This window comes from Stegostoma tigrinum, chromosome 1 (assembly GCF_030684315.1).
Source record: "Stegostoma tigrinum isolate sSteTig4 chromosome 1, sSteTig4.hap1, whole genome shotgun sequence".
Lineage (NCBI taxonomy): Eukaryota > Metazoa > Chordata > Chondrichthyes > Orectolobiformes > Stegostomatidae > Stegostoma > Stegostoma tigrinum.
The window spans coordinates 105389073-105407818 of record NC_081354.1 but is presented as its reverse complement, the minus strand read 5'-3'; the positions used below and the strand labels follow the sequence as shown (position 1 = coordinate 105407818).

Genomic DNA, 18746 nt, shown 5'->3' with positions numbered 1-18746 from the left:
TGTAGTATAATCCTAGCAAATTAATTTACCCTTTTTATTTTAAAATATTTATAAGTTTTACCCAGATGGCCTTATTTGAAGAGCTTTCTAAAATATCCTGTCGCTTTATTGCAGTGATGGTTTCCTTTACCAATAATGTAATGATGCTCCCGCCCCCGCCATCTCTCTCATCGCAGCTGAAATTTCTTTGCCTGCAGTGTTGAGCTGCCAGTCTTTCCCACCCTTCTACCATGCTTCTGTGATTGCAACAGTATCATATTTCCATGTGATCTAAATTTATTGGCCTTGCTAGTCAAGCTCCTTGCATTAAAATATGTACAGTTTAACTTTCCGGAGCTCCCACTTAGTTTATCATGACCATGTCGTCTTAGCCTTTTGGACGATCCTAGTATCCTTTCTATATCCTTTTGGACCTTGCTCCTGACTTTACATCTAATCTGTGTCACATTTCTGGTGAAATGAGTTTAAAACCAGCACAAACAAATTTCCTGGCAGGGAATTTGACCCATTCCAGTTCAGTTACAAGCCGTTCAGCTTGTACAGGTCCCACCTCTCGTAAAGCAGTCCCAATGATCCAAAAATCTAAACGCCTAACAAACACCCTATCTCCCTGTTCCTATACTTGACATGTGGCACTGGAAGAAATGTAGAGATTACAATCTTCATTGTGCTCCTCTTTAATCTACTACCTAACACTCTAAATTCCTATTGCATGACTTCATTTCTTTTTTTTTACCCATGTCATTGATACTGATATGTACCATGACTGCAGAATAACCCTCCACCTTTAGAAAACCGTACAGCTGCTCTGAGACAAGGGAGGCAACATAGCATTTGAGAGGCTTATTTGCTGCTACAGATCTGCCTGCCAGTTTGTCTTGCAATTGACCCATGCTTACTAGTCTTCCTGGTGGTCACCAAATATTTTTCTCCCTGTGGACCAGCTCACTAAACATGCTACTACAGTGTCCTCATGCTCAATGCTCCATCGTGAGTCCACCTGCACTCTAGCCACTCCATGCAGTCAATCAGGGACTGCAGTTGAACACACTTACTGCATATGGAGTCAGCATGGACTCAGGACTTGTCCCAATTTTCCACACATTGCAGGAGGAGCATTCCATGGGGCTGAGTTCTCCTGCCACTGTGAACTTTGCCAACTACAAGCAATAAACTAGGAACAAATTACTCCATGATATCCAGTACTCAGCAAGGCAGCTGTTTTTCTCTCTCATTTTCTCTTGCTCACGCATGCTTTCTTATTCCCTCAGCCTATTATACCCACCGTCCCAACAAAAATGCGACAAAAATAAGAATGTTACATTCGCTTTCTCTCTGTCATGCTGTCTCTCTCTCTCTCAGTACTACTTACTCCATCCCTAAAGCTGGATCCTAAACTGTCAATCCTCTTGCTCCACACTATTCCTTTCCCACCGCTCCTCCATCTGAGAACGGCAGGCAGTTTGCCCATGAGTCTCTAAAAGGTTAAAAAGCTTTGCTGAGAATGCAGAAATAATGAATGACAAATGCAATAAACCAATAGAGGAGGTAACTGTGAGATTTGTCTGAAATACTGAATGACACTTGCACATCCTTTACTTAGGATGTGCACCTCCTGCACGATAACAGTCAATACTAGAATCCCCGTAGGGGACACCCACAACTGTGTAGCCCAATTCTGAATGAATGCCATCTACAATTTTGCTAACGACACCACTGTGGTAGGACTGATATCAAATAACAATGAGTCAGAATACAGAAAAGAGATGGTGGGCTTGGTGTCGTGGTGCAATGACAACAAACTTTCAATGGCAGCAAAACAAAAGACTGATCACTGACTTCAGAAAGAAAGGAGGAGAACAACCCCTCATCTGCATCAATGGAGCAGAGGTTGAGAGCATGAAGTTGCTAGGACTGATGATAATTGACAATCTGTCCTGGATTTCCCGTGTAGATGCAGCAGCCAGGAAGGCACAACAATGCCTGTTCTTCCTTAGGTGGCTTAGGAAATTTAGCATGTTCATAAGAACCTTCACCAACTTTTACAGATGCATTAGAAAGCATACCATCCGGGTGCATAATAGCCTACTCCAGCAACAGCAGTACCCATGACTGTAAGAAACTGCAGAAGTTGTGTGCATGGCCCAGATCATCACAGAAGCTTACCTTGCATCCATGGAATCCATTTACGCTGCTTGTTGCCGGCTGCCAACATCATCAAAGACACCTCCCATCCCGATAATGCTGTCCTACAACCTCTTCTGTCAGGCAGAAGGTAGAAAAGCTTGGACACGTGCACCAACAGGTTCAAAAACAACATCTTCCCTGCTGTTATTAGACAGATGAATGGACTCTGTAACTTCATGTAATATTGATCTTGCTTTGCGCACCTCCCGTGCAATGTATTCAGTATGCCTCACACTGTCTGAGCACCCTATGGTTTTTATTTCTTTGCTTACTATGATCTGTACTGCCTGTACTGCTTGCATACTAAACTTTTCACTGTACTTAGATACATGTGACCACAATAAACCAAATCAAATCACTTAGTTTGCCTTTAGTATGCCACTGATTTCAGTGTTACAGAATTAATTGCATGGGATGAAGGAAAATTTCATTGCCATTTGTGCAAAATTATAAAATGAAAAACTGAGTTTGTCAAAAATACTGATACTAAAGGTAAGAAGATAAACTTTTTCCCTTTAATAGAGGGGTCAAAATCCAGAAGGTACAGCTTTAGGGGAAGGATCAGGAGATGTCAAGTGGATTGAGGAAATAATTTTTTACCCAGAGCTTCGTATCTGGACCTCAGTGCCTGACAATGAGGCAATGACTCTCGAGACAATTAAAATCTATTTTGAGCACTTGAAATGCTACACTATACAAGGCTATGGACTAAGTGCTTTCAAAAAAAAAGGTATTGAATCAATTGGTGTTTTATGACTAGCATGGATATGCTGGGCTGAAAGGCCTCTTTATTTTCTATAAAATATGCTAACTCTAATTGTGGATAAAGAAGTGGAAAGCTGGATAGGGACTGGACTGTTGGCAAAATTTCTCAGGATAATGGGGGGTTGGGGGTGGCTGGGGTGACATCCCCTAGTTATGAATTTAGAGAAGTGAGTGTAAACATGAATATAGCAGTAGCAAGCCTTTCTTGTAACACTGTGTCTGAAAGGAACCCCAAACAATAGATAAAATGGGTAATAACCATTTAGTTAATGTACCAAATTTTATTTATCAGCTGCACATATGGGCTTTCATAGAATGGAAACATAGAATTTAGGAGCAGGAGTGGGCCATTCAGCCTACTCCACCTGTCATTACAAATATGCCTGATTAACCAATTTAGTACTCTTCCCATTTTCTCCCCACTCCTTTTGATTCCTTTCATCCTCAGAACTAGACCTGTTGCTTTCTTGAAAGTCTTAAATTTTTTTGGCCTCAACAATTTCCACAATTCTACAGGCTCACCACTCTGTGTGTCAAAATTTCTCCTAGTTTCTGTCCTAAAGATCTCCATCTTATCCCTAGTTCTGCTCCTCAGTCATTGAGGACATCCTATCTATGTTTATTCCACTTAGATAGTTAGAATTTTATAAGTTTCTATGAGACTTCCTCTATTTTTTCTAATCTCTAATCAATATATTCCTAACCGATCCAGTCTTCCCCCATTCATTATTTCCATTGTCCCAGAAATCCGTCTAGTAAACCTTCTTTGCATTCCCTCAATAGCTGGAGCCTATTTCCTCCGACAAGGAGGCTGAAACTGCACATAAGTGTAGTCTCAACAATGTCTGTACAGTTGGAACAAAACATTCCTGTTTCAGTATTTGAATCTTTTTGCTATGACAGTCAACATATCACTTGCAGGTGCAGCTGGCATTGGAGAAAGCATGCTTATTTTCAACAACTGGTGCATGAGGACACCCAGGTTTCCTTGCATCTTTCCCTTCCTGATCTATCATAAAATATAGAACAGTACAGCACAAGAATGGGCTCTTTGGCCTACGAGGTTGTGCCAAACATGATACCAAATTAAGCTAATCTTGACTGCTTATCATCGTTCGGCTAATTAGCCAGCCTGTTTTTGCTACCGCACTAGATAATCAATAATTCCTCCACGTTATACTTTGCCTGCTATGTATTTGCCTACTTGTCCGAACTTATAACCCCTAACTTTACTGTGCTAAGAATTTGCTACAGATAGTCAGAGGATATATCCCATATTGGTTAGGTTTTTTTTTCTAGTTATCCTAACGTTTCGTTAGTCAGAAGTGATCAGTCCTTAGCTTGGCAAGAGATTACAATTTACTCAACCTTTTATGAGCATTTGAATGCCCTGCATGCAAATGGTTTTTTTGTTGAAGCTGAAATTTCAAAGAATTCGCTGGTCCTTAAGATATAAGAGAGGGCCATAATAAACCAATTTCAATCAGGAGACGTTATTGCCAAAGTAGTAACTGTAAAGTGATAAAGATGTTAGAAGGAATGCAGTCATGTGATAATGAGGAATCAGTCAGTGGGCTGCAGGAATGCATACTGTTGCTAATTTCTAGCAAAAACACAATGCAAATGGCCAGATTAATAGGTATTAGCTATGTAGGCCCAGTTGATTCAGAGAGATGCTGACAGACAACCAGTTAAAGTTTATGATTAGGTGAAACAATAACATTTTAAATATGAGAAAATATTATATATTGCACATAGCTGGGTGTGGGTGAAATGCCTCTACAATATCAGAATCATAGAATCCCTACAGCGTGGAAACAGCCACTTCAGCCCAACGAGTCCACACCATCCCTCCGAAGACCATCCCACACAGTCCTCATTTCCCATGTCTAATCCACCTAACCTGAACTTCCCTGGGCACTGTGGGCAATTTTGCATAGCCAATCCACCTAACCTGCACATCTTTGGAATGTGGGAAGAAACCAGAGCACCCAGGCAGACACAGGTAGAATGTGCAAAATCCACACAGACGGTCACCTGATGGTGGAATTGAACCCGCTCTGAGGTAGCAGTGCTAAGCATTGAGCCACTGTGCTGCCCTCAAAATCTATTGTTGAACTTGAGAAAAATGAATCGGAAAATAGTTGTAAGGATGTTATGAGACATCATATATCTAGTCTCAGGACAACGAAAAAGAAAAGTAAAGTGGTTCAGAGTAAGTTGAATTTACCCAGTGCTATGATCAGATTTAGGTCTAATTTTGGATTGAAGTATTTACGAACTGGCCAAACGAGTGTCCATTCGTTTTATTGATGACCATTGCCTCGATGAATTTTGGACAATCTGGTGATAAAATGTTACGTATTTAAAGGTATTGTACAGAATTTCAGTGCATAGAACATAGAACATTACAACACAGTACAGGCCCTTTGGCCTTCGATGTTGTGCCGACCTGTCATACCAATCTGAAGCCCATCTGACCTACACTATTCCATGTACATTCACATGCTTGTCCAACGCACTAACTAGTTGATAAAGTTAAAAACCAAAGGGAACAATGCAAATATCTGTGAACTGGTTTACATTTCCTGTTATTGTTCCACATAAAATATTTATAAAATTCAAATCTGAAACAGAAGAAGTCCTGGGTGGGGAACAGTGTGTACTTATTACCGAGGTTATGCCAGACTTGAGGGAACACTGAATGGAAAGATTCAGGATGCCGTGTCATGACCACTACTGTTTTGAATAGATGTAAATGAGCTGGAATGAGAAAGTCAAAATGATCAGAATTACAAATGATACCAAAGTCTATGAAATCAAGAGAGGACGGTCAAATATAGAGCAAGTTAAACAAGAAATCCAAGTTTAAACAATGATGCACGATAACGTTTCGTGGAGACAAATCTGAATTATGCACATAGGAAGGTAAACTAAAATGACCTGAATATTTAAATTGCTGGAGATGATGAAGGACTAATGTGAAAGAAACCTGTGTGTCCTGTTCTCAACACCAAACATGTCTACTAAATTCACTGTCAAAAAGCCATCCAGGTGTTAAATTGTATTGTCAAGCCATAACATACATATGGAATGATATACTGAGTAAACTTGTCTGGTCAGATCATTACAGATGTTATCTGCTACTGATAAACAGTGATCAGGAAAGGCAAAGGTAAATTTTGGTCTAAATGTTTATTTTATGTTCACTGGCAAATTGTTACCCACATCTTCCAGTCAGTCGCTTGATTATTAATCCTGCTTCCAGTCATCTACTTACCCAAGCATCACCTTCACTCATGAAAATGTAGAGTCAATGTTTAGGGTGCAGTGACCCTTCTTCAGAACAGGTTCAGAAGAAGGGTCCATTCTGATGAAAGGTCACTGGACCTGAATTGTTAATTTTGCCTTCTTTCCACAGATGATGCCAGACCAGCTGAGTTTTCCAGCAGTTTCTGATGTCCAGTACCTGCAGTTCTTTGGGTGTTTTTGTTTAGTGCCACTTTCACTCATTCAGTTATACATCTGCCCATCCCCTCTAATCACTCACTCACTCAGCTCCACATGCAATCTCCAGTGATGAATGCATGCTCTCTCCTGACTGCGCACATGCAACAGTCAGTCACTTGCATTCTCAACATCCTGGCCCCTCCAGCCACTCACCCATGATTTGGAGGTCTGCTGAGGAGTGGGACATGTGGAGGTTGCATGGCCTGAATCCACGGTTTAACAAATGAGAGCCTCTGAGACACTGCAAGGCTAACCAATCATGGCAGAAAACTTTTCAAAGTTGAACATGTGACAGAAAGATTCACCCATTGCCTGGTTGATTCCGCCCCCTGCCCTAACCTTCAAATTCTCTTCAAACAAATGCCCCCCTTCCCTCATGATAGATCTATATATCCTTGAAGGCAGCTTGGCAGATAGATAAGGTGGTTAAGAAAGCATTCGGATTACTTGCCCCGAAGGCATTGAATACAAGAGCAAGGAAGTAATGATGGAGCAGTATGTAATGTTAGTTGGGCCACAGCTGGAGTTCCCATCATCACATGTGGAGAGAGTAGTGGAGTCGGCCTCATTAGGGCCATTTAAGTGGCTATTAGATAGATATTTGGATGATAGTATGAGGTAGGTGTGGAGGTTAGATAGACCTTCGGTTGAGGGTAAATGTTTGGCACAACATCGTGGGCCAAAGGGCCTGTACTGTTCTATGTTCTATGTTCTGTGTTCTGTGTCCTATGGATGCGATTGCACGGGAAAGGATGCAGAAGAAATTCACCATGATGCTGCCTGGGCTGGAGTGATTCTGCTATGAAATGAGACATGATAGGTTGGAGTTTCCTTCCTTAGAGTACAGAAGGCTGAGGGATGATCTGACTGAAGTGTACAAAGTTCTGAGGCTCACAGACAATGCAGGTAGAGAGAGACATTTCCCTTTTGTAGAGGGATCAGGAAGCAGAAGGCACAGTTTTCAGGTAAGGATCAAAAAATTTAGAGGTGATTTGAGAAAAATGTTTTTCACCCCCAGAGAGACATCTGAAACTCTTTGCCTAAAAGGGTGACAGAGGCAGGAACCTTCAACACATTTAAGAACTATTTAGATGAACATTTAAAACAGAAAAGCATACCTGGGTGTGGACCAAGAGCTGGAAAATGAGATTAGAATACATGGATGTTTGATATCTGGCACGAGCATTTTTGTTTATAATTTGCTTTTGACAGTATTTACCACCTACAAGCAGAACATTTCATGACATGGCTTTCTGTTGTTCCATGAAAAATTCACACTTGCATCGTCATAATTAACCTTGCCACATGGGTAACCACTTCACAAGTTTAGTTGTAAAATATGTTTGGATTTCTGTGTATGGGTTAGAAATCACACAACTTTAGGTCATAGTCCAGGTTTATTTGAAAACACAGGCTACACTCTGAAAGCTTGTGTTTTCAACTAAACCAGTTGAACTATAACTTGGTGTAATGCGATTTCTGAACTTGTAGTGCTCTATGTTCTGTGTCCACCCCAGTCCAACACTGGCACCTCTGTGTATGGATAAGCAAGGCATTGTGCCCTGAGTATGCAATTGAATATTATTAATGCATTACAAGTGAAATGGTTTGCAAAACCGCAATCCTGTAAACTTGGTACTTGTTGTTCTCCGGCCACTAGCTACGATTTGTTTTGCAGCACTGAATCAAGGTCACTTGAGTTGAAATGAAACTATTTTAAAAATCTTCAAAAGCAATAAATTGTGAACACAAAAGTATTGTTAACAAAATAAGAACACAAGGAGCTGCTTTTAATGTTGGCAACTTAATTACAGCTTTTCAACACATGCATTAACTTTTCCTGTATATTTGATGCTTTCAAGGTAAAATTTATTTGAAAAATCTTTCTCAAATCATTCTGCATGGCGCTGGATCAGGTGAGAACACTTGTAATGAAGGTAAAGAGAAGAAAAGTTGCATTTTCATGCATTTGATTTTTCATGACAAATAAATTTCACCAATTCTTTGATGTGTGGTTTATTGATTTCCTTTCCGCCAGCATTGGTGGCCATGTTCTGAAATGTTCATGGCACATGAATTTATGTGGGCTTGAGAAAAAAGGGAAAAATTGAGACTGATGGATGGGCAGGGCCAAAGCAGAACAGGACACTGTTTGGATCTTGGTGTGGGGCTCAGTCATGGAAGAGAGTGAGCTCGTGACCCCAGTCTTTGTTCTTGAAACACAACTGAAGATTTTCAAAATAGTTTCCTTTCAATTCAAGTGACCTTGATTCACTGCTGCAAAACAAATCATAGCTTTGTTTTGCAGAGAACAACAAGTACCAAGTTTACAGGATTGCAGTTTTGCAAACCATTTCACTTATAACACATTAATAATACGCAATATCCTACAGTTTGGGAACCACTGTTCCAAAACATTCTGCATCTTTCTCTCTCCTTTAAAGTACAGTTATTTGAAATCTGTCTTTGACAAGATTATCTCAATATCTCCTTGTGATGTGAAATTTTGTCTATTAACAATCTCAGTGAAATACATTGAAATCCTTTACCTCAAGTGATGTGCTATGTAAATACAAGTAATTAATGATCTGGATTCACAATGCAAAATGTTCAGGAGATTGTGTTTTTGTGGCTGGCACCCTGCTCTAAATGTTATGTTAGAGATATGTCCTCTATGAGTTAAGCTATTTAACCAGATAGCTCACAAGTGGCCTCCATTACTTGTGTAAATATTTGTCAAACATTGGCAATCACGATGTATGACCTATAACACTTGGGTGAAGAAATGTCAGCAAAAATTCAAAAGGAAGGATCAATTTCTATCTGCATTAGTTTGCAAATGGCGCTGCCAGGATAGTATTGGTTGCATGCAGAAATAATTTAACCAAGTAATTAATACGAAAGAAACAAACTACCTGTAAACTACATTCAATGTATATTGATGTGATTAATGTCTATATTTTGTATTTGTGTAATCATAAGAGACATACAGTGTGGAAACAAACCCTTCAGTCCAACTTATCCATGCTGACCAAGTTTTCCAAACTGAAGTAGTGCCATCTGTATACGCTTGGTACATGTCCCTCTAAACTTTCCTACTCATGTACCTGTCCAAATGTTTTAAATCGTTTTACTTTACTTGCATGTACCACTTCAATTGGCAGCTCATTCCACATACAACCCAAGCTCTGTGTCAAAGTGTTGCCCTTCAGGCCTCTTTTAAATCTTTCTCCTCTTATCTTAAAAATATGCACTCTTGTTTTGGAATCCCCCACCCTAGGGAAAAGACTTTTGCTATGTATCTTAGCTGTGCCCTTCATGATTTTATAACGTTACATTAGGTAATGCCTCAACCTCCCACACTTCAGTGAAAAAAGCCCAGCATTTCCAGCCTCTCCCTAGAATTCAAATCCTCAAGTCTTGGCAACATCGTGGTGAAGCTTTTCTAGACCCTCTTCTATTTAATGATATCCTTCCTATAGTGATAATACTATGGCTTCAAGAAGTGCAATTTGTCCTGGTTTGTTTTTTCGTGAAGGAAGGTTGAGACAGAGGTACTGAGCAATCTAGTCAGAGACAATAAAGTGAACAGTTTGTGAGGCCTTGGGTTTTTTTTTTAAAAAAAGGTTGGAGCATTAGAAGCAACCAGAATGGATGACGTCAAGTTCTGTACAGCCAGGATTTTTAGCTTTAGTTTTTCAGTAGCAATTGCTGCTGGAGTCTTCAAGCTGGATGTGGAAACTGTTTTTCCTATGTCTGTTAAACCTAAAAGCTAGGGTCCTCTACCTGCTGCTGGATTTACTTGTGAGACAATCTATTTCACTGAACTTGCCTTTGCCGAGGATGTGTTTATGGAATGTTACTATTTTGGAATAGTTACTGTTTAGTAGTTAAATAATTTATTATTCTGTTAAGTTTACCAATAGTTTGAGTTATTCAATTTTTTTTCTTTTCTTGGCTTTTAACTGTAGTGTATAAATAAAATCTATTTTGCTTCAAGACTGGTAGTTTTTCCAATCAAAATGCAACTGGAACGGAACACCTGGCAGTTGCCTGTAAAATAAGAAAATGTTGGGGTCTAGGCTATCTTGTTAAGATTTTGAGGTAGTTTGGTTTGATACATAACAGTATAGCAGGGTGACCAGAACGGTACACACGACTCCAAAAATGGTCTCACCAATGTCCTGTGCTACCTCGACATGATGTTCTAACTCCTATACACAGTGGTCTGAGCAATGAAGCCGAATGTGCTAAATGCCTTTTTAACTACTGTATTTGCTTGTGGCATGACTTACAAAGAAATATGTACCTGAACCCTAATTTAATTTTTGTCAATGCACAGTCAATAATTTCAGTTTCATGAAATGGTCCTTTTAAGGGTCTTACCTTTCTACTTGGAAGAGAAGTCAGAATGATATGGTGGACAATTTGAGTTAATGCTACCAGCTATTGAATGTGCTGGCATCTTAGACCAATGCAATCCAAAAATGGGAAACTGGGCATCATGTTTAGAATGAAAATTAGAGATTTAAATTCCAACAATGTGATTTGAAAAAAGGATAATGCTATTAAAGTTAGATAACATTTTAACTGTTGCAGAGAAGAGGAACAATAATTGAATGTAACTCTGGGACAGAGGAGTGTCAGACCAAGGAATGAAGAAATCGTTTTGTTGGTATTCTTAAGAGTAATGAGAGGTTTGCAGGAAGAAAAGATCCTGTGGCTAAAAAGAGACAATTTTCCAAAAAAATGGGTATAAAGTTGATCAACTATTTAAGATAACAAAGCATGGAGCTGGATGAACACAGCAGGCCAAGCAGTATCTTAAGAGCACAAAACCTGTTGTTTTGGGCCTAGGAATCATCAGCTTTTGTGCTCCTAAGATGCTGCTTGGCCTGCTGTGTTCATCCGGCTCCACACATTGTTATCTCGGATTCTCCAGCATCTGCAGTTCCCATTATCTCTGATACAACTATTTCAGAGTTGTTAATTATTACTATTTAAAGCTGCATGATCTACACTTAAAATTTAAGTTTGACGCATGGCTTGCCAGTTATAGTCTTACTTTGACGTTTGAATTGGTTGGCAGCATATTGACAGCCTGTTATTCTCCACACCCACAGTTCAGTTCCATTGCATTGAGCATATATTAAGTGGCTACTACCCATTTTCTGCCACTTTGCATAATGTTATGCTGAACTCGTTTCGAAGAGAGTATATATGCTACTAGAATATTTATTTGATCAGAATTTAAACCGTAAAACTAAAATTTAAAGTATTTCTGATTTCATATGTCTGAACTCATTTCGAAGAGAGTATATATGCTACTAGAATATTTATTTGATCAGAATTTAAACTGTAAAACTAAAATTTAAAATATTTCTGATTTCATATTAATAAAACTTTTTAAAAAATAATCTTTCTCCAGAAAAAGTACAAAAAGGGCTCCATTGATATACAAAGGATTAAGTGTGCAGAAATAGTGAAACATGATGCTGGCCCCATTCCTTGCCAGAACAAGTATCCTTTTCAGGTATGTCAACTTGTCATCATTCTTCCTTTTTAAATCATTTGGACTTGATTTTGTTTTCTCTTGGAATCTGGATGTTGATGGCAAAGTTGTATTTCTTGTCCAGATGTTTTGCCACTGAAGAGAGCTACAACAGTTATATTCGGTGTGCTGAAAGATGAGGATTAAGTTTGTCAGAAGGACCACAAGAATGCTGACCATGGCATCGTGGAACAGGAGGCTGAATAAAAGGGAAGGACAGGAAGAGTCTCGTATTTTGGGGAGGCAATGTATAGCAAGTATTGGGGGAGTCATCTGTAGCAGGATTGAGTGTTCAGGATGGTGTGTTGTACACTTGGTGCCAGGGTCAATGACTCCTTGAAACTAGTGGCTGAATAGCTGCTCAGAGATTCTGTGCATGCTGGTTGGTTTGCCAATGCATTGGCTTCCACTTTTGAAGCTGCTGCAGTGCAAAGACCTCCAGCGGTCTGTGAAGTAGGAAAAGTAATTAGAGGACCTTTTCTTGAAATAGCTTGAAGGGACACTTCAGTGGATGGGGAGATTCAGTATTGAAATGAACAACATAGACATGATGTGGGCAAGATTGTGCTAGAGACTAAGAGCCAATAAAAAAAAATCTCAAGTTGTCTTTCATTTTTTTGTTTAGTCATGATAGAATATATATCTCTGATCACATAGACAAGGTATTACCATTCCTAGATATGTCATACTTAGCAAGACAGATCCAGTATAGGTAGAGGCCCAATAACATGCAGCAGTGGGGGTGAGATGTGCATGAGAATTGCCCTGATTATCGTCTTGACTTTAGACTCATGAAGTCTGGTGAAACATGGACAAGGAAACCAGTTGATTACAGCTTATGATGATGACTACCACCACAACCACAAGGAGAGAAAAACCACTTGACCTCATATTCACCCATTCACCTGTAACAGAATTATCTAGTCTTGACAATATTTAAGAGCAGTGACACTGCGTAGTTCTTGCGGAGTCAGATGTGTTTTTACATTGAGGATACCTTCCATTATGTCATGTTTAACCATGCTAATTGCGCAGACATCAAAGTGATCAAACAAGTCAAAGCTAGACGTCTATGAAGAACTGTGGCTATCCACTGCAGAATAATATTTACCCACAATCTCTAACCACAGGTTAGAATTGTCAGGCTGGGAGATCAACCCTGGAAAGTGTGAGGGTGAGACATTTTGGGAGCAGTGACGAGGGAATACTCAATGAATGGAAGGATGCTAGGAAGCTCAGATGAAAAGGAGGATTTTGGAGTTCTTGCCTACAGATCACTGAAGGAGGCAGGGCAAGTTAATAAGGTAGTTAAGGCATGTGGGACCCTTGCTTTATCAGCCATGGTAAAGATTATAAGAACAGGGAGGTTACGTTGCTGCTGTATAAGATTTTGGTTGGGCCACACCTCGGGTACAATTCCCTGCTCTGGTCACCTCCATGTCGAAAAGATGTGATTACAGTGGAGGAGATAGAGGAGATTCACCAGCATGTTGCCTGGTTCTGTGAAGAGAGGCTGAGTAGACTTGTGTTGTTTTATTTAGAACAAAGAAGGCTGAAGGAGTGTCCCAACTGAGGTGTATAAGATTATGAGGGGCATGGGCAGAGTGGAGAGGAAGCAGCATTTCCTCTTAGTTGTAGGATTAATGATGAGGGGACACAAAAGTGAAAGGCAGAAAGTTTAGAGAGGCTTTGAGGAAAATGCTCTCATGCAGAGAGTGGTGGGCAATTCGGAGAGGTTTCAGTTGGATGAGCCCTATGGAGGGATTTTCTTATGATCAAAGGCTAAACAGGTTAGGATTCCACTCACTGGAGTTCAGAAGAATGAGAGGTGATCTCATTGAAACATATAGGATTCTTAAGGAGCTTGATTGGGTAAATGCTGCAAAGCTGTTTACCCTCATGGGAGAGTCTAGGACCAGAGGTCTCGTCTCAGTATAAAGAGGCACCAATGTAAGACTGAGATGAGGACAACTTTCTTCTTTTGAGGTTTGAGAGTCTTTGAAACTCCTTGTCACAGAGTTTTTGGGGGCACAGTCTATGTGAATATTTGAAGCTGAGATAGATCGATTCTTGATCGACTGGAGAGTAAGGGGTTATGGGGAAAGTGCATGAAAGTAAATGTGAAGAATGTTAGAGTAGCTGTGATCCTATGAACGGCAGAGCAGACTTGAGCTGCAAAACAATCTATTGCTGTTCCAATTTCTTATGGCCTCACGGAATCTGGAATGCACCATCTATGAGAGTAGGAGAGGTAGGAAACCTCATGACCTCTGTATGACCGTTTAATAAGCACGACTGTGAGCCAAGTGCTGGAAAGTGGACTTAGTATACATAGGTCAGCCTCCACGCGGTCTGACTGCTAGCTGCTGTCACTCTGTGCACTTGGCTGCTGGTCACTGATGTTGCTGCTTTGGGCTACTGGTCATTGGAGTCCCTAACTGCCAACCCTATTCCAAAGCCGAGAGAAGAGACGAGAGATGTACAAAAAAGAACAGGCGGAGTAGAGCTCCTGCTGGAGTGTCCTACTCTGCTGCCATCTTACTGTCCTTGAAATCTACCATTTAATTCTAATATTAATTTGGAGGTATCACAGGCTTTAAAAGGACAGATGAATTCACATTATTGCTCACAGGCCTCCATCCACACTCACTTCCAGCTTTTAAAGCTTTTGTATAATGTTATGCAATGTTGTAAAGGAAATGCTTGACATAACAAAAAAAATTGAAAGCAATGCAGTTTTCACAATTTCAAAGTTGCCATATGACTAATATATACAAGGAAAGGGAACTGAAGACTTGGTAAAGCAGATTCTATTGACATGTTAACATAAAACCATCAAATTGCTAAATTTGAAAAACTTCATTTGAACTGCTGTCTTCATTCCAAAATAAAATAGAAAAAGGTGACCTGCATTTATATTATGCCTTTCACGAATGCCACATTTCTAAGCACTTCTCAGCCAACTGAGTATATTTGAAATGTCATAGTTATAGGAAATGCAGCAGCTGAATTGCACACATTCAAGTTCCTACAAAGTGATATGCTAATGTCCAAATGATATCAACGGCTTGAAATTTGGAAAAGTTACTGTGGGAAACTTGGACAATGCAGTATAACTTCAGTATTACACTTGAGTGCCTCTTGATTTTTGTTTTTGCTGAAGTCCCAGAGTAGGGAAAAAATATTTAATCTTTGGGCTTAACTTGCAAAAAAAAAAGCAGAAGTTCAGACCAGACTAACTTCCATCTGTTGCTGCATTGATATTGTGCTGACACATGAAATCTGTTTCTATGTACACGTCTAATCTAATAAAATGATGAATGACTGTGGTCATGTTTTAGCTTTGACATCAAAGTATAAGTAATACTTGGAACTTGAACATCCTGGAAATGTTTTTGAAATGGAATTCTAAATTTTCATGAGTAGATGAGCTTGCAGCATGGATAGGTACCTGGGACTTCGATGTTGTGGCCATTTCAGAGACATGGATAGAGCAGGATCAGAAATGGATGTTGCTGGTTCCAGGGTTGAGATCTTTCATTAAGATCAGGGAAGGTGGTAAAAGAGGGGGAGGCGTGGCTCTGTTAGTCAAGGACAGTATAATGGTGGCTGAAAGAATTTTTGACGAGGACTCGTCTACTGAGGTGGTATGGGCTGAGGTCAGAAACAGGAGAGGAGAGGTCACACTGCTGGGAGTTTTTTGTAGGCCTCTGCAAAGTTCCAGGGATGTGGAGGAGAGGATTGGCAAAACGATTCTGGGCAGGAGTGAAAGAAACAGGGTGGGCATTGTGGGAGACTTTAACTTCTCCAACATTGACTGGAAATGCCATGACTCTAGTACGTCGGATGGATCAGTTTTTGTCCAACGTGTGCAGGAGGGTTTCCTGATACAGTATGTCAAAGGGCCAACAAGAGGGGAGGCCACACTGGATCTGGTACTTGGTAATGAACGAGGCCAGGTAGGTGAGCACTTTGGAGAGAGTGATCATAATTCGGTTACGTTTAGTTTAGTGATGGAAAGGGATAGGAACATGCCACAGGGCGAGAGTTATAGATGGGGGAAGGGAAATTATAATGCGATTAGGCAAGACTTAGGAGGCATAGAATGGGTTAGCAAAATGCAGGGGATGGGGACAATCTAAATGTGGAGCTGGTTTAAGGAACAGATATTGCGCGTCCTTGATAGGCATGTCCCTGTCAGGCAGGGAGGAAGTGATAAGGTAAGGGAACTGTGGTTTACTAAAGAAATTGTATCTCTTGTTAAGTGGAAGATGGAAGCTTATGTGACGTTGAGACGAGATGGTTCAGATGAGGCGATGGAGAGTTACAGATTAGCCAGGAAGGATTTAAAGAGAGAGTTAAGAGGAGCAAGGAGGGGACATGAGCAGACATTAGCAGATAGAATAAAGGAGAACCCTAAAGCTTTCTACAGGTATGTGAGGAATAAGAGGTTGACTAGGGTAGGAATAGGGCCAGTCAAAAACAGAAGTTGGAAGTTGTGTGTGGACCCTGTTGAGATTGGAGAGGCGCTAAACAAATATTTCTCATCTGTTTTCACTCAGGAAAAGGACAATATTGTAGAGGAGAATACTGAATTATGGGCTACTAGAATTGAAAGGATTGAGGCTAGTAAGGAGGAGGTGTTATCAATTCTAGAAGATGTGAAGGTAGATAAATCCCTTGGCCCAGATGGGATTTTCTGAGGATTCTCTGGGATGTTAGAGAGAAGGTGGCAGAGACTTTGACCTTGATCTTTGAGTCCTCATTGTCTGCAGGTTTAGTACAAGCGGACTAGAGGATTGCAAATGTTGTGCCCTTGTTCAAGAAGGGCAGTAGAGATGACCCAGATAATTATAGACCGGTGAGCCCTATGTCTGTTGTAGGAAAAGTTTTGGAAAGGATTATAAGAGATAGGATTTATAATCATCTAGCAAGCAACAACTTGATTGGAGATAGTCAACATGGATTTGTCAAGGGCAATTCGTGTCTCACAAGCCTCATTGAGTTTCATGCTGCAACTGTACAAAACGCTAGTGCGGCCTCACTTGCAATAATGCGTGCAATTCTGGCCGACCCATTACAGGAAGGATGTGGAAGCGTTGGAAAAGGTGCAGAGGAGATTTACCAGGATGTTGCCTGGTCTGGAGAGAAGGCCCTATGAGGAAAGGCTGAGGGACTTTGGTCTGTTCTCATTGGAGAGAAGGCGGCTAAGAAGGGATTTAATAGAGACATGTAAGATGATCAGAGGATTACATAGGGTGGACAGTGAGAGTCTTTTTCCGAGGATGATGACGTCAGCTTGTACGAGGGGGCATAGCCACAAATTGAAGGATGATAGATTTAAGACAGATGTCAGATTCTGGATGTGAGTTTGCTCGCTGAGCTGGAAGGTTAGTTTTCAGACGTTTCGTCACCATTCTGGGTAACATCATCAGTGAGCCTTCGAGGAAGCGCTGGTGTTATGTCCCGCTTTCTATTTATTTGGTTAGGTTTCCTTGGGTTGGTGATGTCATTTCCTGTTCTTTTTCTCAGAGGATGGTAGATTGGCTCCAAGCCAATGTGTTTGTTGATGGAATTCTGGTTGGAATGCCATGCTTCTAGGAATTCTCGTGCATGTCTCTGTTTGGCTTGTCCTAGGATGGATGTGTTGTCCCAATCAAAGTGGTGTCCTTCCTTATCTGTATGTAAGGATATGAGTGATAGTGGGTCATGTCGTTTTGTGGCTAGTTGATGTTCATGTATCCTGGTGGCTCGCTTTCTGCCAGTTTGTCCAATGTAGTGTTTGTCACAGTTCTTGCAAGGTATTTTGTAGATGACGTTTGTTTTATTTGTTGTCTGTATAGGGTCTTTTAAGTTCATTAGCTGCTGTTTTAGTGTGTTGGTGGGTTTGTGGGCTACCCTGATGCCAAGGGGTCCGAGTAGTCCGGCAGTCATTTCGGAAATGTCTTTGATGTAGGGGAGCGTGGTTATGGTTTCTGAGCCCGTTTTGTCTGTTTGTTTGAGTTTGTTGCTGAGAAATCGGCGGACTGTGTTCATAGGGTACCCATTCTTTTTGAATACGCTGTATAGGTGATTTTTCTCTAGTCTGCGTAGTTCCTTTGTGCTGCAGTGTGTGGTGGCTCGTTGGAATAATGTTCTAATGCAGCTTCGTTTGTGGGTGTTGGGATGGTTGCTCCTGTAGTTCAGTATCCACAAACGAAGCTGCATTAGAACAGGAAATGACATCACCAACCCAAGGAAACCTAACCAGATAAATAGAAAGCGGGATATAACACCAACGCTTCGTCGGGGGCTCACTGATGATGTTACCTAGAATGGTGACGAAACGTCTGAAAACTAACCTTCCAGCTCAGCGAGCAAGCTCACATCCAGAACCTCAACCTGAGCTACAAATCTTCTCAAAACTCGCTAACAGATGTCAGAGGCAGGTTCTTTATTCAGAGAGTGGTAAGGGCGTGGAACGCCCTGCCTTCCACTGTAGTTAACTCAGTTAGGGGCATTTAAACAGTCCTTGGATAAGCATATGGATGATGATGGGATAGTGTAGGGGGAGGGGCTTAGGTTAGTTCACAGGTCGGCGCAACATCGAGGGCTGACGGCCCTGTTCTGCACTGTATTGTTCTACGTTCTATGAAATATTACATAGAAATTAATCCACTCAGTATCATACTGTTATACATTTAAACAGATCTATCAAATCACCAGAGATAATGAAAACTGCAGATGCTGGAGA

At 40.7% G+C, this 18746-nt stretch overlaps 1 protein-coding gene across 3 annotated transcripts in view; it reads left to right on the top strand.

The window, feature by feature from the left end:
- tec (tec protein tyrosine kinase) overlaps positions 1–18746 on the top strand; it is a 152409-nt gene that overhangs the window by 18641 nt on the left and 115022 nt on the right. For 2 of the 3 annotated variants that reach the window (XM_059647671.1, XM_059647672.1), the window contains one exon: positions 11891–11995. The exons of the other annotated variant lie outside the window; for it this stretch is intronic. In XM_059647671.1, coding sequence (XP_059503654.1) covers positions 11891–11995 — 105 coding nt within the window. The remainder of the gene's footprint in view (positions 1–11890; positions 11996–18746) is intronic. 3 annotated transcript variants of the gene reach the window in all.